The sequence below is a fragment of the Ciona intestinalis genome, chromosome 7 (genome assembly GCF_000224145.3).
Source record: "Ciona intestinalis chromosome 7, KH, whole genome shotgun sequence".
Classification (NCBI taxonomy): Eukaryota; Metazoa; Chordata; class Ascidiacea; order Phlebobranchia; family Cionidae; genus Ciona; species Ciona intestinalis.
The window spans coordinates 2,190,394-2,210,968 of NC_020172.2; the positions used below are offsets into that span (position 1 = coordinate 2,190,394).

A 20,575-nucleotide genomic window follows, 5' to 3' on the forward strand; every position below is an offset into this window, starting at 1 on the left:
ATCACAAACACATGACGCCACGACAAGATCCAATGACGTCACGATTAAGCCTAATGACGTCATGGACCANACAAGAAACAAAAGAACGCGACCACCCGAAGGTTATACGAACAACCCCACTCATGCCTACAAACCCGCACATGTTCCGGGATTACCACACGAACCCCAAGCACCCACCCTCGTTTTACCCATGCCAACCACTCACAATCGCCCCACAACAGCCTAGGTTCACGTCGCCAGGTAAGGAGAATATAGCTGGAGGAACGTAATTTATACATAAAAAGGTTAAATAACGGATAAGCACTGCCTGTTTTGCACTTAACCGTTTTTGTGTCAGTAGCCATAAAGCAAGATAATCACAGCATGATTTGGATACTTAATTTTAAGCGTGTACATCAGTTTATACAGAACGATGGCAACATTATACATTCGCCAAACCAGCTACGAAGACATAAATCTCCCGCGGCGATTTAACGCCATTTTAATTATCAAAACGACGAATCGAATTCTCGCTAACATTACCATACGTGTGTATAAACAAATTTCTACAATACGAATTAAAAACGTAACAACCACTTTTACTATTCTATAACTTGCATTATCATACCACTACAGGTAATTTTCCCGCATTCCCGAACATGGGAAATCCCCCTGTTACGGTACCACCGTACTCAGTGCTACAACCAGCATACATAGCATGGCCAACCAGGAAAGCTTACTGTTCACGTAGTAAGCAATGGATGCATCCCCGTCCTACTATCATACCTTTATCATACAACCGCCCACCTTCTAATACAATGAGCACATCCCCGAATAAAAGCGGGCCACAGGAGCAACAAGGTAAATAAATAGAATATGCTTTTTATCCGGCGTGCCGAGGAGTGACGACCGTTATAACACGGGTGTTCTGTTTCACAAACCTCGTACCCGCGTTTTACTATACAATGTGGGGGGAGGTGGGACTAGTTTAACCGTTCGCACACGCAAACTAAAAAAAACCTTCGGCTTTACTATGATTTAGCGAGCATTCAAAAATAGCACCTTACTATTTCGCATTTTTTTACCAGTTCAAACTATACTGTTTGTATTTTACATATTTTTTTAATATTTAAAAACGGCAATCAGCTTTGACGGGCGTTTTATAAAGTCGTGATATTACTGTCGAATAATTCTGGAACCTTATTTTCCTGATTATCATTAAATGAGGGTCCGTAAAAAGAAAATTAAAAAAAAGTCTCGTCTGACAAAGTGTCCCATCTTCCCCCACCCTACTATATCTTAGAATTATAGAAGAGAGTGATATTTTACAACAACAACGCTAACGTTATATAATTCTGTAAATATTCTTTGTTTCTTCTTAAATGGGACGAAAAAGAAAATAAAGGCATGAACCATCTTACCAATACATAACATTATAAAACATTACGTTTTAAATCAACGAGAGTTTACTGTTTTTTTTTCTTCTAAATTTAGGGAGTTTCCCGTTTTACCCACCCTGGGGACCAATGATCAAGGACGAGCCACCTTACCCCTACCACATGATGCATGAACATAACTTTAACCCAATGCCCCACGAAAATAAAGACAAAAAATAACTTTTAAAACACTGGAAACATTAATTATCGCCGATCTCTAAAAACTGTGACTTTTTTTTACTTTTTAAATTTGGAAAGATACGTTTTTTATATGCGACAAATGCTAGAGCGATTGATGATTTGGGAAACTTTTTACGATGTAGCCAAAAATATTTCTTTCTGTCATCTTTCTTTCCTTGTGTCATTGTTTTCAAACACGCAAATAAAAACATCTGGTTACCTTTGTTTGATTTGCGCAGTATGCTGGAGGGGTGATCGCTAAGTGGTCTCTCGTATTTGCTTATCCACCCGTTAAAGTCTCTCTTTATGTCAAGCACGTTGTAATACCAGTGCACTGGCATTGCTACAGAATCGCCGATGAACATACCTATTATACAACGAACATATATTATGTAACTTAATCTCTTGTTATTCTGAAAGGGATCTTCTGATGCAGGCCAAAAACAATTGTCAAAAGATCTCTTTCAGAATTTTAATACACCAGAAACATAATATAATTCATTGCTTGTGCTTATAGTTACCAACCTTTAATGGCAAGTCTCAAGGCCTCTTGCTTAACGTGTGAAGTCATTACAATTTTCCACGAACAGCGTCTGCGCACAACTCCAGTGTACTTACATAACAGACCTCGAGAATGACTTACATAACAGACCTCGCAGTTCGTTGTATTTGAACTGCCTTTTTCCTGCAACAAGCGGGGCGTGAGATTTCATTATTTACGTTTGCCAGTAGCCGCGCCTCTAAATAAGCATTGTTAAAAACACAATTGGGAAATATGGGATTTAGGTGCTAACAGTATTCCATCTTACCCCACAGTATTATATACATAAGCTGTGGATAAATAATTGAAAAAGTAAGGGTCGTAAAAAAGGCTAAAATACTTCACAGGCATTAAACACTTTCTATCATTAGCTATAACACGTGTTATACTCGGATAAATTCAATCGGTAACATGCCCAATACTCATATAATAAAGTGGTTTTCGAGACGTTACGCAATGTACGCAATTTATTCTCAATCTGTAGCCACACCCCTTTTACGCCCACATCTGTTCACCGATTGGGCCCAGCTACATTTTGCCACAAGCGATGTGAGAACATGGGAAACCACAGATATTGCGAAGTTCATTTCTCATATGCTTACCTAATTCACGATCGTGTCTTACATAACATAGTTGTATAACCGTCATAAATAACTAGACACGTACTTCAGGAATAAAAATAGCTGACAGGACGTTTAAGACTTACAATATTACGTTTAAAACACGGTAACAATTTTAAAAGAGCAACAATAGTATTGTCTTTCACAGAGTGTATTTAAAACGCAGTAAAATGGCTTTTTAATAATGTGGCAATGTATAGTTTTGTAATTTAGCTAAATGATTTGCATAAGGTACAGTACAACGCATTTACATACACTACATATTTTAGGCAAACTGGAGTCTAACCGAATAAGAACTAGGTCGAACTAATAAAACCAAACAATATCACCCACTGTGCCATATTTTGCAGACAATAATGATTTATTAATATACTCACATGATGCAATAAGACTTAAGTTAAAAACAATAAGATTAACATAATTCAAATTTGCTGAGCTAGTAAAATATTACGTCACGTGATGACGTGGACACAAATTTAAATTCTTTTTTTCACATAGGGATAGTTTTTAAAATTGCACTCTAGGAAACTGTGTCATCGTGTGTGATTATGACATCATATGAGGATGTAACGACATCATAAGAGGATGTTATGACATCATAAGAAGATGTTATGACATCATAATGGCATGTTAGCGTGTTTCTTCCATGGGTTGGATTGTTGTTTACTTGCAAGTAATTTTAAGTCGCGACAAATCCTTGAACGTGTGGTTCGTGGCTCTATGATGTCATCAACATAACCTGTCAATCAAATCATGATCAGATAAGCATACAGCAGGGGTTGGGGAACTTTTTGCTACGAAAGTCATAAAAGCTACATATTTTTAACCGACTTCTGTGAGGACAATACAATATTTCAAATTGTTTTGTTTTTGTAAAACCAAATTATTATAAAACAAAAGCATTTTTGAGCACAGTTGTTACAAATTAACTAATAGTTTTGTAAAATTTGTGAAACAGTTTTATTCAACAGGCTAAGAAATGACAAATTCGATTTATTTTATAAAACAAAAAAATACAGCTTACCTCTAGTAGCAGCAGGATAAGGGTTTGCAAACTTTTCAATATATTCTGCCTCTTGTTCTGCCTGGTTTGTTTTACCACGAAATATAATCTGAACAGCTCCCTTAGCCCCCATAACAGCTACTTCAGCAGTTGGCCATGCATAGTTGATGTCACCTCGAAGATGTTTAGATGACATCACATCATATGCACCTCCATATGCCTGGTGGGGGCAGTTTTTGAATTTTTGGATAGAATGAATAAATGTAACTTATTTATCTTCAGGTGCCAGAGTAACAAAGGAGTTCTGTTTGATATACCTTGTGGCTTGTGCCCATTAAGGAGTTAACACGTATTTAAATTTGTGGGTTTTCTGGTATTACTATCCATATAAAGCATAGAATCTGGTATCCTTGGCTTACAATGCAAGAACGTAACCACTAAGGTGACTTAAGCCTTGGCAGCATTAAAATATAAGTCAGTATACTAAAAGAAATATCAAAAAAAGGAGTCAGAACATTAAAAGATGTATCAAAAATAGAAGTTAGCAATTTTAAAACATCGCAAACAAATCCTACCTTCCTAGTGATTACTGTTATTTTTGGCACAGTAGCTTCAGCATAAGCATACAAGAGCTTGGCCCCATGTCGTATAATACCCCCATGTTCCTGCCCAGTGCCTGGTAAGAATCCAGGTACGTCAACCAGCGTTATAAGTGGTATGTTAAAGCTGTCACAGAAGCGAACAAAGCGAGCTCCCTTTACTGAAGAATTGATGTCAAGACACCCTGGGTGGTGTGTTAAAGTTAAATGTTAAAACTATGATATGATATAAAACATTAGGACATAAAACTAGCACTTAAAAATGAAAAATAAGCTGTATGGCATAGAGAATTACACTTTGAATACAATCAACCTATTTGTAACTGTTGTGATTTCAAAGGTCTGCTACGTCCTATTGAGGTTGGATAAAAATTGCCACAAGATCCTATTCAGCCTAAAAATGCTAAACATTATGGGTGATGTCCTTAATAACCAAGCATTTATCCTAGCCTAAGCAGCAAGCAGGACTATTCACTTGGAAAACCCATTTGTGACCACTGGGTTGGAGAATTGTCCATTAAATATGTTGCCCAATACACATACATGTACAATGGTAGCAGCGTCAAGCATAAAGGATCCATTATTTACCTGAAGCAACTTTTGGTTGATTCCCCACAAACCCCACAGTCCTTCCACCCATCCTTGCAAATCCAACCACAATATTCTTTGCATAGTTTGGCATCACTTCCCAAAAGTAATTGTTGTCTGATAACTGTGTGGGGAGATAGCTAGTTAGATGACAACATATCAAACACATTAAAGTCATCTTAAAGTCTGTGAATATGGTCCTTATGAGCCGCCTTGATCGGCAGATGAAACGTGGATTTTCAATAAAATCAAAATTAAGTTTTATGCCAGAAAAAAGTTTGTAAATATATTGTGGTTGATAATAACTCTAATTTCAGGTCTTCTGGTGCAGTGCACTTCACCCACCACCTATGGAAGATATTAGCACAATGAACTTTTAACTTCTATTACTGACATGGCACCCGAGGCCAGTCTTTAAAATAACATTGACATATTTAGGAAAAAGTTGAACTCACTGATTTAACAACATCGATCATATCGTAAGCTTTGGTGCTCTCTAGTGGTATAATGTTGTCCAGTAGAGGGCAAAGGCGATCGCTGTCATTGAAATATCATATATTAATACTTGTTACTTCGTTAAGAAAAAACTTTATTTTGTGGTTACGGCAGCAAAATACTATATTTCGGCATTAATAGGATATTTGTTACAGTACTCCTAAAGAAACCGTAAGACTAAGTATATATATATGTTTGTATAGGAAATCATCAAGTAATAAACAAACTAACCTTGGATCATCTGTGGATACAATTGGTGCGTTGTCTTTATTACTCATTGGAAGGAAATTATAAAATTCTCTCAGTTGTAACAACGCATCAATATCATCATCAAATGCTTTATGAGCCACCCCTGATACAGTTGTGTGAGGTTTCGCTCCACCTAACTCTTCGGATGTTACGTCTTCATTTGTAACTGACTAAAAAGGTAGAAAGGTACAAATATGACTAAAGGGTTTATTGGCCTGGGTTACACTAGTAGCATAAATAACCAGTGGAAAATGCCATTTAAAAGCTTTGTTACAGAATTTTAAGCTGAATACATACCGTTTCTGCCAACAGACTTTTTAGATCGAGCAATATAAAACAAACAACAAAATTTCACACGACCTACCTTCACAACATCAGGTCCAGTAATGAACAAATATGAAGTATCTTTCACCATGAATGTGAAGTCAGTTAGTGCAGGTGAGTACACGGCACCTCCTGCACATGGACCCATTATCATAGAGATCTGGGGCACAACACCTGATGCCATTACATTACGCTGTGGGAGGAAACTTGTGATGAAATAAAGTAGAGTGCCATATTTTTTTTTGTTAATTGAGTTAGTAGTATCTTAATATCAGACTAGATATTATGTTGTGGAAAGTTTATGTCTTCTGTCAAGTTATAATGCTGCCAATATTGGTGTCTTTGTGAACATATATGATATATTCCTACACCCATGTTCGCTGTTAAGTTATAACATGGGTATCCTATGTATTTCTACCAGAAACATAACACATTACGTTCACTACTGCAATATACAAAACGTGTGTCTATCTATACATCAGACACACACGATGCATTCATAAACATACTATCTGTAGAAGACCAAACACACAGTAAAGCAACAAAAGATATGAAACCTGGAAAATATCTGCATAACCAGCAAGTGATTCCACACCCTCCTGTATTCTTGCTCCACCTGAATCATTTAAACCAATAACAGGAGCCCCAACCAACATTGCTTGGTCCATTATCTAAATATATATGGAAGAATAAGTATATAAAGATCAATGGTGCAGTAATCATTTAGCTGGTAACCAGTGAAATTATACAGCACAGCAAGTATCAGTGAGAGCTAAGAAACATTTTCTAACTTTACGGGTCACCAGCCTAACGGTTTACCTAATTGACTTGTTATAAGAAGAGTTTAAAATGTTATGATACCTGTATGGCCTATTGATTAAAAAAAATTAACGTATATATTTTGAGGCAATGACTGTCGTTATAACAGAGGTTTTCTGTTTCATACACCGCATGCTGCCGTTAATAGTTAAATATAGAAACAGCAAAAGGAACTATAAGTAGGAATGGCTTGTTAAAAAGATTTTTTAAATTATTGTATAGGCTACTGAATATATGAATGTAACTAGCATGGCAGGGCAACAACAGTTTTTATAACGTTTTGTTACATACACCTTGTGCTTGTTTTACATATTACAGCAACATATAAACAACATACAAACCTTGCATATCTTCTGAGCATGAGCACTTGATAATGAGCCACCAAACACAGTGAAGTCTTGAGAGAACACATATGCTTGTCTTCCATTAATCAGTCCATGTCCTGTCACTACACTATCACCAGCAAACTAGAAAAAAAAAAAAAATGTTTTATAAAAAAAATAGTGACAAAATCTGATTCGATTGAAAGTTAGAACTGGTTATATTTATGTAATGTCAGTTAAATCTAAATTGTCAATTTTGGAAAAAAAAACATTTTTATTGTAACGTTAATCCGTCAGAAATATTACTGTTAATTATTAAAACCAATTACAGATTATCATTAAAATATAACAGTTTGGTGGTTAGTTGCTAGGCTATATAATCACTAATACAACATGAAAGTTTATACAAAGTTTCTAAAATACTTTGTTTTCAGGTGCGTCCATTCCAAAGTCGATACACCGCTGTTCAACGAACATGTCGTACTCAGTGAAGGTTCCAGGATCAAGCAGAACCTCTATTCGCTGTCGAGCTGTTAGTTTGCCCTGTGATAGCAAAAATAAACATATTGTAATGACACATGTTATGAAGATAACAACTTCCCTCTGACATGATGTGCCAACAGACTGGACTTTACCCATATCGGAAAAAAAGTTATAATAATGCACCATACACCACCTTCTTATGCTGAGCATCAATCCTTTTCTGCCCTCCACCCAATTTCGCAAGTTTTCGTTTATTTTTTATATTTTCCTGGATAGATACAGAAGCCTGGCTTGATGTTCGGATGCATGTGTTGTGGCATGTAGCTACTAGATTCGGTAAACGGCGACATAATGTTAAATTCAACATTGTGCTATAACACCTATTCGTAGACCCTGTATGTGGTGAAAACACAATGAAAACAAAATGCAACTAACTTGAAGAAAGAACATATGGAGTGTAAATTACAGTGAACTCATTTAATCTGGAATTACAGTGTTTATAATAAGGAACAGTAAGTTAAACATGAAGAGCTCTTTGGTTAAGCATATATCTAAATGGAACTTGTATTATAAAACAATCAGTAGCACACAGCAACAAAGGCTAAGATGAAATAAGTCGATCATGACGAGAAGCTCAGGATAAGATCATGACGAGAAGCTCAGGATAAAATGTATGGGCTATATATGAACTCAAATAAAATATGTATGGGGCTTATTTACAGCAGATAAGGCTAAGGATGTATATATACACAGTGACCAATGGAATTTCTAAAAAACACACATAAATATTTTTTGGTACAAAAAACAATAAAGTAACAAAAAGCAAACAGTATATTAGATTATCAAACAGCAACAGTGTTCATGGTTTGAATGGATCAAATCGTGCGATCTCGTAAATTCTGTCGCAGAATGGGAGATAGTTGACATCGTTTTTACCTCCAATCCTCACATTGAACTTTGTAAAGATCACCCTGAACTCTTGTTCACTGAGGAGTGATCCCATCTCTAGTTCACTGAGGACTCGGTGGAACTGAGATCTGGACACCGTGCCGTTGTGGACGCGATCGTAATCTTCAAAAAGCGGGAAGAGTTGGTTCCTCGTCTTCCTTACATGTTCAGCAACTCGACTCATGGCCATGTTGTATACAATTTCCGCCTCCTCGGATAATGTGTTCAACTGCCATTCTACTGGAGGTTTAAACTGCGTAGGAGCAGTGAGAGGTTGCTTCTCCAAGTGCTTCAATGTAAAGATTGATTCTATTTCATCACTGAATGCTAAGTAATCACAGAAATCTGGTTCGCCTGGTGACTGGAAAGTGTCGCTTAGTAATTTTACTTCAGACTCCTTTAGCTCCAACCCAGCAAGATCAAGAGCCCTCTTGAAGTTTGGCATAAGTATTCTTCCAGTTTTAAGCTTGTCATAATCCTTCATGAACTCATACACTCGCATTCTCTCCTTTGAGACTTTGATTTTAATTTTATTCATGATGGTTTGAACATCAGTAAGAGCATCAATTTCCATTGGTTTCTTATGAGCATTGACAGCTTGTAACTCCTTTAAATGCTCCTTATACTTTGGAACATCGCGTATCTGAGGCATTAGCTCACCCAGGAATCTTATGTAATCAAACCCAATGCTATCAGTAAACTTACACTCAATAGCATTCACTTCACCTTCATCTGCATGCAAATCCAGTGAAGCTAGACACTGCCTGAATTGAGATTTTGTGACATGACCGTTGTTATGTTTGTCGAAATCCTGGAACACTGGTTTTGCGAGAATCCTTCTCTGTATTGCTCTGCTTCTCATTCTTCCCATTGCTTCTTCAAATGCTTTGAAGTCATTCTCTGAAGCCATACTCCACTGTAAATTAGCTCCTTCTTTGGGCAAGATGAAAGACTCAAGAGGAGCAACTTTTTTAGTTGGATCTTTCTCCAAACCTCGTTGCGTGAACACAGATTCAATGTCTGTGAGGAAGTTGGTCCACAGCACACAATCTGTTTTCTTTGGATCAGAGTACATCTCCAGCAGAGCGAACACATGCACCTTATCAAGCCATTCAACACCCATTGAATTCAATCCACGTGTAAATATTGATCTCGAAATAGAACCGCTTCTCAGTGGATCAAAATCCTCAAAGAATTCTCCAACTCTGATCCTGTTAACTAAAACATGATGTTGTATTCTCTGTATAAGCTCATTCATGTTGATATGACTTGTATCGATCACTGCCGCAGGTGGTGGTGGTACATACTCAGTACCTGGTATCGGTTTCGAGGCATCCACTGTATAATGGTTAAACTCCTGATCAATAGCTTGGCAAAAAGCAGGATAGTTCACATCCTGACTAGTTGGTTCTTCAAACTTTCTGCACAAAAGCTTCAAGTCTTCTTCACTTACATCTAGACTTAGAAAGTGCAGGATTCTTGCGAATTGTGACTTGGTAACATTCCTAGTGTAAGCCACACCACGATCATAATCCTTGAAGTACGGATAAAGTAGAAGACGCCTTTTCCTCACAACTTCACCAAGATTAGATAAGACTTCAACCAAATGTTGTTCTTCTTCAGATGAAAGCTGAGCAAGCGATCTCGTTAGAGCCCCAGATGGTGGTGAAACTGGGTGAATGGTCGGTTTCTTTTCCAAGCCAGGAACATTGAACGCATTCTCCATGATGTCACAGAATGCTTTGTATTGTACCCTACCATCAAGAGTCTTGTAGTGCTCAGCCAACTTTGCGATTTCCTTCTTTGTAAGATGAGCTTCTTTGCCACAACCAAGAGATAAACCACAGATGAATTGATTCTCAGTTATGACTCCACTTCTTAACTTGTCATGGTCTTTGAAAAACTCAGTGGTTCGAATCCCGTTTTTATAAATAGCCACTCGAATTTGATCAAAAATTTTCTTCAAATCTGGGTTTGCTTCAATAGAGGAATCGTCATAGACAACAGCAGATGGGTGCTCTGATACTGTGGTTGCCAACACCACTTTATCGATGGCTGCCACATTTTTAATGTGTTCTACATCATGGTGGAAATTTAGGTAATTTGTCATCCCTGGTTTAGAGGGGTCTTGGTAATGCTGGGCTAGAAGCTTAATCTCATTCTCCGTCACATCAGGTGGTCCAGGGAAGCGTCTTGCGAATTGTGACATCGTGACCAAGCCATTGTGATGGCGATCAAAATCCTCATAGCATGTTCGAATATTGACGCCATGATAGGTGTAGTAGTTTTGTATCTTTAACAAAATAGAGTCAACTTCCTTTACAAGCTCAGGACCAAGTTGAACATGGGACCTCTCAGTGCCAAGGTACTCCAAAGTTGGGACAGTCTGAGACTCTGGATCAGCTTCTAACTTCTCTGGGTGGAAGTTCTGATCAATAACATCAGAAAAAGCCCGGTAATTTACCATTCCATCTTTCAAGCAGTATTTGTCGGCTATCTCATCTATTTCCTTAGCTGAGAGCTTCAAGCCAAGAAATTGATCAAGACATCTCTTGAACTGAGAAGCTGTAATGGACCCAGATCTAAGCCGATCAAAATCTTTGAAAAACTCAGACACACGAACACGTTTGGTCTTCAATGATGTACGAATATTGTTTTCTATGTTGTCCACCGCTCCCATGCTCACATTTAGGTTTAAACAATGTTTAGGAAAACTTAAACCAACCTGAAAAAATGAACAAATCTTAAAATACAGTCATTGAAAAGAAAAAAAAGTTGTAAACGATCTATATAAACAGGTGGTTTTAATTCAATAGCCTACTTAAAACGCTTTAAATTGCACTTATTATGTTTGGTTTATTAAAATAATGATCCAATATTACGCATGCCATAATATTTGTTGCACTCCATACACAATATAACATATTGTGTTTTATAGGCTTAAAACAGGCATTCTATCTTCTAACATATTAATGGCAATGAAAAATAAAATAGGTTAATAGCAACAGTTGTGAATTTTTAGCAAGATTATCGCGTATATGTGTATGCTACAGTATTAAATTTAAGAGTTCAATGATATATCAAATTGAATTACATTAAGCACAGAAACACATGTTTTTATATGTTGACATGTTTGAATAATATTTTTGAAAACACGACACAAATAATACATTAGTGGTACATGATAACTGTTTTAATACATGGCAAATTAAACACATGCTATATTGTAGTTTAAAGCTATTTTTGCACTTTATCGCAGTTTTTCAAGGTATACCAGTTGGAATAATAAACGAAATATAATCTCCAGTTGCACCCCATGCGGCACGGTTTAGTTGAAACACAATGTTCCAAGCTAAAAGTGCAGCTATCCAAACCAGAGATCCAATTCCCGATCGAATCACGTAGGTCCGTATTTGCTGTTGCTGTTCAAAAGCGGGCTTGAAAAATGCTTCTCTCGAAAACCAGATCGCGTTGACAAACCAAAGAAATGGTAGGGCGAAAAATCCGCCTATATAATAAATTTTACATAGCTTTAACTTTTCTTCAGCGGTAACTTTTTCCAAATCCATTTAATATCGTGTTAATATGCTTCAAAACGTCACGAAATTTATCGAAAGTCGAATGAAATGTCCAGCTGGATCTCAGCTGGTTTCTAACGTTACCATAGAAATTATTACCCACCTTGCATGGGTTTAAATCTTCACAAATCAAACAAATATCGCTCATTTATGTTTGTGTTTAGTTTTATTACAATCAACACATTTTTGTTGTCATTAAGTTTGTTTTAATTAAGGTGTTGTGATTTCTTTACAAATTGCTGAAAAGTTGCGTCATGGTTTCGACGTAAACTCGTCACGTGACAGCAGTAGTGCCAATTTATATAATGCTTTACAGTTTTACACGGTGTTCATGTTTCAGGAGTTTTCGTTGATTTGTATGTAAAGTAATTGGTGTTGACGTGCGTAGAAGACGACTATAGGTTGTTAAAAAAGTAATCAGAAACAAGTGACAGAAAAACAAGTTGGGTAAAGAAGATGTGGATTTACTGTAAAGTGTATTTTTTGTATATTTTATACTATAAAAATCGTAAAATCAGATGTTAATTTGTAATCTTTGTTAATAGACCCCATTTATTTAAATTATACACATTTAAAACTGGTTAGTTTAAATATGGGGTTTTCGTTGTATTCTCTTATTGAAGCAATTCTTCTTTTTGTGAACGCTGCTGCCATTCTTCATGAAGAAAGATTTCTTTCAAAGATCGGTTGGGGATCAGATCATAGTACTGGAGGTTTTGGTGAAGACCCTGGGATGAAAACTCAGCTCATAAACTTAATTCGCTCAGTTAGAACTGTGATGCGAGTGCCTTTAATATTTCTCAATTGCGCAACTATATTGAGTTTATTGTTGTTCGGATAACTAAATACGTTACTGTTCAAAATATTTTTTTTCTGCATGTTTTATGTAAAGAAAAGAGTTCTGACCTATAGATATATTTTATCATAAACATGGGTGCAATTGTACCAGTAGAATAATAAAAAGCTTCTATATTGCTGCTGTTATTAAATGAAGCTTCTATTTTTCCAAGTTGTTAAAACTGATACATTCCCAAATTTAATGAAAACCTTGTTGGTATCAATTCAAACAAAGTTCATATGTATGATACCATTTTCATCTTAAACACTTGTACTAAATTGAACTAGAAAATCCGTGTTCTGTGCACCATAGTCATTGCTACAATTGATTTAACATGTTTTAGTGTAATAATTATATAGTATTCTTGCCTTTTACAAATGTTTATGGCTTTGAGTAATGAATAGGAATGTTGTGACATAATAAAGGGTACAAAACATGATAAATCACTAACCGTTTTACATGTTTAGGTACAAAATTATACTTACTTACATATAAGGTTTACCATTTATTTAAAAATGTTGGCTCGTCAGAGTATGGCTGTTTCAAGTCTTTGCATGAATGGCTGGGCAAGTAAAGTGGTGGGAAGGTCAAGTCATATCAAGCATGTATTGCTCACAAAGGATGTAAGTCTTGCTGGACGTATAACACGCAGTCAGTTATCAACTACTCAACAATCTGCAGTGAGAGGTGCACGAACAGCACAAGCACGTGCTGCCACTGCTATGCCAAGTGCTGGAGTTGCAGCTATTGGTGTTGGGCAAGCTGCATTGGCTGGTGCTTCACTACTTGGCATTGGAGGATTGTGTTATTATGGGCTGGGGCTCTCTTCAGAAGCTGGAGCTATTGATAATGCTCTGGTGTGGCCACAGTATGTAAAAGATCGGATTAGAGATACCTACATGTATTTTGGTGCTTCTTTAGTTGCTACAGCTGGATCTGCAGTTGCAATCGCGAGGAATCCAACACTTATGAGATTGGCTTCTGCTAATGGGATCGGAGCCATGGTTCTCACTATTGGCGCCATGATTGGAACATCAATAATATGCCGAAGCATTGAGTATAAGCCTGGATTTGGTGCAAAGCAAGCGGCATGGCTACTTCATACTGGTGTCATTGGAGCGGTCATTGCACCAATGACTATGCTTGGTGGTCCTCTACTTATAAGAGCAGCATGGTACACAGCAGGTATAGTAGCTGGCCTCTCTGCTGTTGCAGTTTGTGCACCAAGTGAAAAATTCCTTAACATGGGAGGACCACTTGCAGCTGGGCTTGGGGTTGTATTTATCTCAAGTCTGGGTAGTGCATTCATCCCACCTACAGGGGCACTTGGTATGGGCCTTTACTCCATTGCAGTGTATGGTGGCCTTATATTATTTGGAGCGTTCCTGCTCCATGACACACAGCGTATTGTACACAAAGCGCAAGCCACCCCACACCCCGCGTATGCAGCTGTCCCGTATGACCCAGTAAACGCAAGCATGAGCATATACATGGATGCAATCAACATATTTATAAGAATCGCAATGATAATGGCAGGCAACCGCAAGAAGTAGAAACTCTTTGAAATAACGTAATATTTCTTGTATAATATAAACAAACTGTGATATAAATGTATGCATTGTACAGCTAAACTTTTGGCTTTCAGAATTTAAGAAAAACAAACTAAATGTCTTTTCCTGGTTCTTTAATTTTGTAACTGTTGCTCTGACAGTTATTTTTTGTCTTTTTCTTTGCTATACGCTATCTTGCATATCTGGTTACAGTGCTATGATATGGGTTGTTAAAATTTAAATCTGGTCACAAAACCTTATGCTTTCTTACTTTCTAGTGATCCTTTCAAAGACAAATTTTGGAGTGCGGATTTTAAATGTCTTTGTATAAAAATGTATTGTTGAAAATAGCCGCGATTGAATAACTCAATAAAGCATTGCCCAATACTCTGGCAGTGGTTGATTCAAGGATAAATAGAACAATCCTACTATACAGATCATGAGGCAGTAGCTATGGGGGGAAAGGCATTTACTTTGCTTACAACAAGTTTCTTATGTTGGTGGGAGATGTAGCCACGTATGTTACCGTTAAATATGAGACCAGCTACAATACACTCAGTTTCATCCATGTCTATATCATCAATCTGAAAATCAGTTTTTTAGAAAATTAGAAAGCGGTACTGTTTGATTACAACTCAATTAGAGATTATTTCTATACTACAATACAATATATATGTTAGTAATGCCCACAAACTTACCCCTTGGCTTTTCAATGTTTCCAATAAAGCTTGCAAAGGTATAAGATGAGTTCCCAACATGTGACCAACCCTCTTAAACAGTGTTCGATATGTTATTGCTCGCAACTTTTCAAGAATCAAGTAAACTCCAGTTTGAATGTAAAACGTTTCGTTATTGATCAAGGCTTCATTCAGTAATTGGACATGCCCGGTCCTGTGTTATTATGTGATTATTATAAGATGAAAATAAGTATCAAGTTGAAAATAAACAACTAAATTAGCTTGATGTTAGGCAAAGGTAAAACTTTTTAAATTCTTAATTATGTCTTTGAGCCTTAGTCTTAAATGTCCTGACGTGCCTTACCATTGCATATCACACATTTTAAATGGAAGACAGAACAACTTAAACACAGTGGCCACCAGTTGTCACAATTTAAATGTCAAGCAAGAGTACATTTTAATCTAAATTTGGAGCAGGCAAGCCCAAATTATACAGAAGTCTCCATCTTACCTCACAGCTCTTACAATATCAGCAAACTGATTTAAATCATGTTGATGCAGCAGTTCTAATGTGGGTAGCCTTCCAAGTAACATCTTGACTGGGATTAAATAAATTAAAACCATTCGAAGATTTTTTTTACAGCTTGAGTGACAGTTGTTGTATGCAAATGAAAGATATTCTTCAGCTATAAACATAAATTATTTATATAAACTGTTGCTTCTAAACATAATATAGTAGGATAGGGGAAGACGGGACATCTTTAGCATATAATATACAAATATCCTGATCTAGTTTTAACAATTAACGACGGTCTATGAGAGTCGCGAGGTCCCAGTTTTGTAATTCTTTGAATGTTCTTTGTTTTCTATCAAACGGGACAAGATAAAAAGGTGTCCCATCTTTCCCCACCCTACTATATTACACTTGTTTTGTAAAACAGCTCTTCTGGTATTTTTTGCTGTATAGGACATCGAAAAACATACACAACAAAATCTGTTTTAGGCAAGTGTAACAAGTGATAAGTAGTTTCAAATAATAGGAGAACAAAAATAACAAGATTATTATAGTAAAGAACACCAGCAACTTACCCATCACAAAATTACTGTCAAACATTGCTTTTCTTCCAACATAATATCTGGAATGTAAAAATCAACTAATTTAAAAAAAAAAAAAAAAATTATTAGACCATTTTTTGTCTACGTTGCCCCACAATTGTCCATTGCCCTATAAAGAAATACTTAATAAACACAATGTAGAAAGGTGGTCAGCAATGAGTAAATGCCAGACACACATATGCACTACTTATCACACTAGCTTTAAGTTATACAAAGTTCTTATAATTTAAAATACTTACTTATAAGTAACACGTTGCGCTAACGTAAATTGCTCTTTGATTGAACTGCTTTCAATGGCTCTTATAAGAGGCTTGCACAGATGAAGTTTACCGATCCTAAAAATAAATAAAACAAAAATAACCAAAAATTTAATGTAAGATTGAAACTGTTCTTGATTATCTATTAATATTTATCACAACTACATCCTAAATACAATATAAGGTAAATCTTTTAACTGACGTTTAGTAAGTACTGTATAACTAAATAAAACAAAACATTTGATACCTGAAATAAATTTTAAAAAGTTGGTTCACCAGAAACAACATTCCCCATTTCTTTGACACTGCAATTGCTGAACGACTATAAAGGAATTCAATAATTATATAAATATTACTCTGTGTAGATTTAACTACACTTAATCTTACTATAAATCTGGATTTTTATAAATCTGGGGCACAATAAAGACACGAAAAACACCTAAAAGCTTTTTATAGGTATTATTAAAGGTTGAAGTATGTCTTAAAAATGTTGGCAAAACAAAAACTATCTAAATACTATAGACATAGTACAATCTATGTACATTGTACAACACTGTTGACAACCACAATAAAAGCGATGCAATGGATCTGGGATCTTCAATCAATAAAGCAAAATTTTTTCGATACATATAACTCCAACACACTCATACAACATACCCATCACTACCACACACACGGAAACAACTCATGATCGTATCCGCTGCTTTTTCCAACATTTCCCCTCGTTTACCACGACCTGTTCTATAAAGCTCTTTGTCCACCTAAAAATAAACTGTGAAAACATACTAGAATAAATGAACAGTGATCCTTTACAACACTATATTTTGTAAAAATAGATTTCACTATTTTTATAGGAGTCAATTTTAAATTTAAAAACTAAGTGCACTTACACTGTCGGCAAACTCTCTGAGATCCAAAACCAACTTATACATAAGTGGTAACCCCCTGTTAATAAAAGTATAAATAAAGGTCACTTTCTAACCACTGCATTACAACTTCAAAAGTTATTTCACAGTACATGACTGTTTCATCAAACAATTGTTACATGGGGCAAACTCAGGTATAATACACCTTTTTTTATGAGTTTGCATTAAGCAAAAAAGTATGTATATTTGTAAATACAAACCAGTTATCATCCTTTTGTGATTGGAAAGCGCGAACAAAAGCTTGCACAGTTTGAACTTGGCATGCGTAAACTTCTTTGAAATCATTAATTGAGAGCGCCCAACACCCTCTGTGCAAATTAGGCATAATAAGAATATGTTAAAAAAATCAACCAGCAAGGCTTTTTAAATAGGCATTTACAATAAAGAATTTTAAGACCGTGAGATTCGAATTCAAATACGAGATTCCGTATTTTATTTAATGTTGTCAACAAACCTTTAAAAAACATAATTGTAAAAAAAATATATTTACTCGTTAACTCGTATTTGTGGAATGTTATACATTGATTGTACTGTTCGGTTCCTTCCTACTTACATATATATAAGTTAGAAGATAAAGATTGACAACAGACCTCAAATGAGCTGCAACCATTTCATCAAATGGGCTCTCCAGATGTTGTTTACAAATTGCTTCACTTGATTTAACTTGAAGCTTTGGGTTTCCAATGTGAGGATCATGAAATGAAAGAAGGAGAGCAAATACTGATGAATCTTCATCCTGAAGTGTGTCCGATACCTGGGGAGTAAACCAATGTAAATTAAATGGCCGTGCTGTGTTGCTATGAACCAATACAATAGCAACTATTCTCGCATGACGGGGCAATGACAGTCTGGATTACATATTCTGTTTTATACACCAGAATTGTAGCAGCATGATCCTGGAACTCGTAACCTCTGGGCTCTTTGGTGGAGACAGGGGAGCTAACCAACTAACCGATAATAGCATGTCTGAACTTGGAAAACTTATCAGGAATTTACTGTGTTTAGTACTGTAGTATGATATGGTTTACACCAACTGCAGCAGAAAGCAATTCTTTAAGACAGCTGCCTTGTTTTTTTACATAAAAATGATTAATTCTGTTATAGCATAATGGCTACTTCTTGTTAACTCCAAACTCCATAGTACGGTCAGCAGTTATTTCAGTTATCATTACATTGGTAAAATAAAAATGTCTTTTGACATTGTTACGAGAAGTACAAGTGTTTTAATGGTTTATACTAAAAGACTAATATATATGCTTACCCGTTGTAAGTAGCTTGTCAACGATTGGAACGACATTTTGTAACGACGGACGATCAATGCCAACAAGAACAACTGTTTGACGAAAAACAATCTATTTTGCCACCATCGTGCCCAATAAAACAGAATGTATATTTCTATGAATTTTCTCAAGCTTGACTGGTATACGGCGTATCAAAATTTATCTGTATATTTTATTCATAACTTTTTAAAGTAATTCTTAAATTTCAAAATAATAATTGCTTAAGTAAAAATTTATAACATATCTCATACAATAAAAGAATTATAAAATATAAATTTTAGTTGAAGTTTAATAACGAAGTAGTCCAAAGTAGACAATAAATTAAGGAACGGCGTATAACATAGCAACACTTTAAAACTAACGCCGTTTGTGTATGTGGATTGTAGATTAGTTAACATTCACATACACAGCTTTTTTCTATCAATTTTAACCCAAAATGGCATCAACCGAAGAAGAAACCAAGCCAGAAAATACGTACATGATTAGACCAAACTTTCAGCACAAGTAAGTGGCACAATATTAACTATGATCCAATAAAATACAATTATATGCCTATTATACAATTTACACTAACTGACCATACGTGCTTCGTTTTAACTATATTGTGGCCTTCTAAATTAAACAAAACAAAACAAATATATATATATACCTGTACACCAATTAACAATATAAGCAACATTTTGTCTATTTAGTGCCCCAAATTTTAATGAACCTGTTGAACTAATACAACATTTTCCTATATCGCTATATCTGGTGTTTTTGTTTTAACAATTCTTCAATATCTGCTACCATAATCAAAGTAGGGCATATTATAAACTTGTGGTTTAGATTCAAGAAAGCCACTGTTAAAGAATGTATTCACCAAGTGGTAAGTGAACACCTCAGTGGAAAACAATACAACAGTGAGGAAGTATCAGAGTGGACACAAGTTATTTCAAATGGAATTAAAACCAAACTGAAGGGTTTGTGCATAGGTGTTGTGTGTTTTTATATGATTTACTTCGTTAGCTAATAGCAATAATAATATCATTAGGTCCAAAGCAGAATAGATGAAACTTAACAACCTCCTTTATTTCCAATTTATAAAAAAAGTATAAATAATAATCATTTTTGGAGTTTCATAAATAGGAAATAAAATAACAATTAATAGAACTTTGTTAATTTTAAACACTTACTTTTTTCCCAGAGATGGGTTTTGATCGATATAAGTTCGTGGTTCAGTGTGTGATTGGTGAACAAAGAGGAGAAGGTGTAAAGATGGGCTGCAGGTGTTTTTGGGACTCAGATACGGACAACTACGCACAAGATGTTTTCATGAATGTAAGGAAAATATTTTAGAGTAATTGACCAAATGTGGTCAAATCCTTGGTGGGTTACGGTGCATATCTCACCCACATAGAATAGAACTCTGACCTAAATTTTAGGTTCCTGACTTTTAGTGCTGTAAGAAGAAATCTATATAAAATGTTCATTACCTTCATAACATACAATAAAAGGCTGTACAGTTTTTTACTGGTAATGTACTGTAAAATCTTCCCAAATTTTGCTTCTTGATACTAAACTAAAACCTGGGTTTTTCAGAGCACCCTGTTCTGTGTAACAGCAGCATTTGGAGTATTTTATTATTGAAGGAACCGTTGTAGACCTTCAACACTCAGCACTTCAGCTTACTGTGTTTGCTGTTTAATATTGTACAGTACAGATGTTTCTATGTTTATAATAAATATCTCATTACTTAAATGTAGCTTTGTTGGAGGACTTGAAAT

The 20,575-nt window shown here is 35.7% G+C and overlaps 7 protein-coding genes across 7 annotated transcripts in view; 3 read left to right on the forward strand and 4 right to left on the reverse strand.

Moving 5' to 3' along the window:
* The window catches only part of LOC100185653, a 7,867-nt gene extending 5,593 nt beyond the window's left edge, over nt 1–2,274 (reverse strand). The window contains exons 1-2 of the mRNA XM_002128526.4: nt 2,121–2,274; nt 1,816–1,962 (exon numbers count right to left, since the gene is read on the reverse strand). Coding sequence (XP_002128562.1) covers nt 1,816–1,962; nt 2,121–2,166 — 193 coding nt within the window. The 5' untranslated portion in view covers nt 2,167–2,274. The remainder of the gene's footprint in view (nt 1–1,815; nt 1,963–2,120) is intronic.
* LOC113474391 (proline-rich receptor-like protein kinase PERK2) lies at nt 7–1,812 on the forward strand. The gene is made up of 3 exons (XM_026835246.1): nt 7–240; nt 616–840; nt 1,474–1,812. Exons 1-3 carry the CDS (start codon nt 12–14, stop codon nt 1,593–1,595), a joined length of 576 nt encoding a protein of 191 aa, XP_026691047.1. The 5' UTR covers nt 7–11; the 3' UTR covers nt 1,596–1,812.
* Nucleotides 2,275–2,889: 615 nt separating the features above from the next.
* LOC100177738 (propionyl-CoA carboxylase beta chain, mitochondrial) lies at nt 2,890–8,028 on the reverse strand. Its single transcript, XM_026835230.1, has 11 exons — nt 7,833–8,028; nt 7,580–7,699; nt 7,175–7,300; nt 6,572–6,685; nt 6,055–6,207; nt 5,673–5,860; nt 5,402–5,483; nt 4,947–5,070; nt 4,335–4,543; nt 3,781–3,979; nt 2,890–3,495 (listed from the first exon to the last, which is right to left on the reverse strand). The coding sequence occupies exons 1-11, from the start codon at nt 8,004–8,006 to the stop codon at nt 3,374–3,376; spliced, it is 1,611 nt and encodes a 536-aa protein (XP_026691031.1). The 5' UTR covers nt 8,007–8,028; the 3' UTR covers nt 2,890–3,373.
* Nucleotides 8,029–8,187: 159 nt separating this feature from the next.
* On the reverse strand, nt 8,188–12,891 carry LOC100183292. Its single transcript, XM_002123620.5, has one exon. The coding sequence runs from the start codon at nt 11,265–11,267 to the stop codon at nt 8,499–8,501; it is 2,769 nt and encodes a 922-aa protein (XP_002123656.3). The 5' UTR covers nt 11,268–12,891; the 3' UTR covers nt 8,188–8,498.
* Nucleotides 12,892–13,077: 186 nt separating this feature from the next.
* Nucleotides 13,078–14,940, forward strand: LOC100180930 (growth hormone-inducible transmembrane protein). Its single transcript, XM_026835239.1, has one exon. It carries the CDS (start codon nt 13,519–13,521, stop codon nt 14,554–14,556), a length of 1,038 nt encoding a protein of 345 aa, XP_026691040.1. The 5' UTR covers nt 13,078–13,518; the 3' UTR covers nt 14,557–14,940.
* On the reverse strand, nt 14,871–18,935 carry LOC100183248 (PCI domain-containing protein 2). Its single transcript, XM_002128890.4, has 11 exons — nt 18,791–18,935; nt 18,120–18,283; nt 17,730–17,837; nt 17,494–17,548; nt 17,261–17,364; nt 16,851–16,925; nt 16,586–16,681; nt 16,320–16,366; nt 15,742–15,916; nt 15,252–15,444; nt 14,871–15,137 (listed from the first exon to the last, which is right to left on the reverse strand). Exons 1-11 carry the CDS (start codon nt 18,824–18,826, stop codon nt 14,991–14,993), a joined length of 1,200 nt encoding a protein of 399 aa, XP_002128926.1. The 5' UTR covers nt 18,827–18,935; the 3' UTR covers nt 14,871–14,990.
* Nucleotides 18,936–19,088: 153 nt separating this feature from the next.
* Nucleotides 19,089–20,549, forward strand: LOC100180883 (tctex1 domain-containing protein 2-like). The gene is made up of 4 exons (XM_002128958.5): nt 19,089–19,313; nt 19,638–19,771; nt 19,996–20,129; nt 20,391–20,549. Exons 1-4 carry the CDS (start codon nt 19,246–19,248, stop codon nt 20,436–20,438), a joined length of 384 nt encoding a protein of 127 aa, XP_002128994.1. The 5' UTR covers nt 19,089–19,245; the 3' UTR covers nt 20,439–20,549.
* The last annotated feature ends 26 nt before the right edge of the window (nt 20,550–20,575 follow it).

Excerpts from the sequence above, each read along its gene's own strand:
- LOC100177738 (XM_026835230.1), bottom strand. The coding sequence starts at position 8,006 with ATGTTGAATTTAACATTATGTCGCCGTTTACCGAATCTAGTAGCTACA. Across the intron at positions 6,686-7,174 it reads ATGCTCAGAAGATATGCAAG|ATAATGGACCAAGCAATGTT; the intron begins GTTTGTATGTTG and ends ATATATATTTAG. Across the intron at positions 6,208-6,571 it reads GTTATGCAGATATTTTCCAG|CGTAATGTAATGGCATCAGG; the intron begins GTTTCATATCTT and ends TTCCTCCCACAG.
- LOC100183292 (XM_002123620.5), bottom strand. The coding sequence starts at position 11,267 with ATGGGAGCGGTGGACAACATAGAAAACAATATTCGTACATCATTGAAG.
- LOC100180930 (XM_026835239.1), top strand. The coding sequence starts at position 13,519 with ATGTTGGCTCGTCAGAGTATGGCTGTTTCAAGTCTTTGCATGAATGGC.
- LOC100183248 (XM_002128890.4), bottom strand. The coding sequence starts at position 18,826 with ATGTCGTTCCAATCGTTGACAAGCTACTTACAACGG. Across the intron at positions 16,367-16,585 it reads GCGCAACGTGTTACTTATAA|ATATTATGTTGGAAGAAAAG; the intron begins GTAAGTATTTTA and ends TTTACATTCCAG. Across the intron at positions 15,917-16,319 it reads TGACAGTAATTTTGTGATGG|CTGAAGAATATCTTTCATTT; the intron begins GTAAGTTGCTGG and ends TTATGTTTATAG.
- LOC100180883 (XM_002128958.5), top strand. The coding sequence starts at position 19,246 with ATGGCATCAACCGAAGAAGAAACCAAGCCAGAAAATACGTACATGATT. Across the intron at positions 19,314-19,637 it reads AGACCAAACTTTCAGCACAA|ATTCAAGAAAGCCACTGTTA; the intron begins GTAAGTGGCACA and ends CTTGTGGTTTAG. Across the intron at positions 19,772-19,995 it reads AATTAAAACCAAACTGAAGG|AGATGGGTTTTGATCGATAT; the intron begins GTTTGTGCATAG and ends CTTTTTTCCCAG.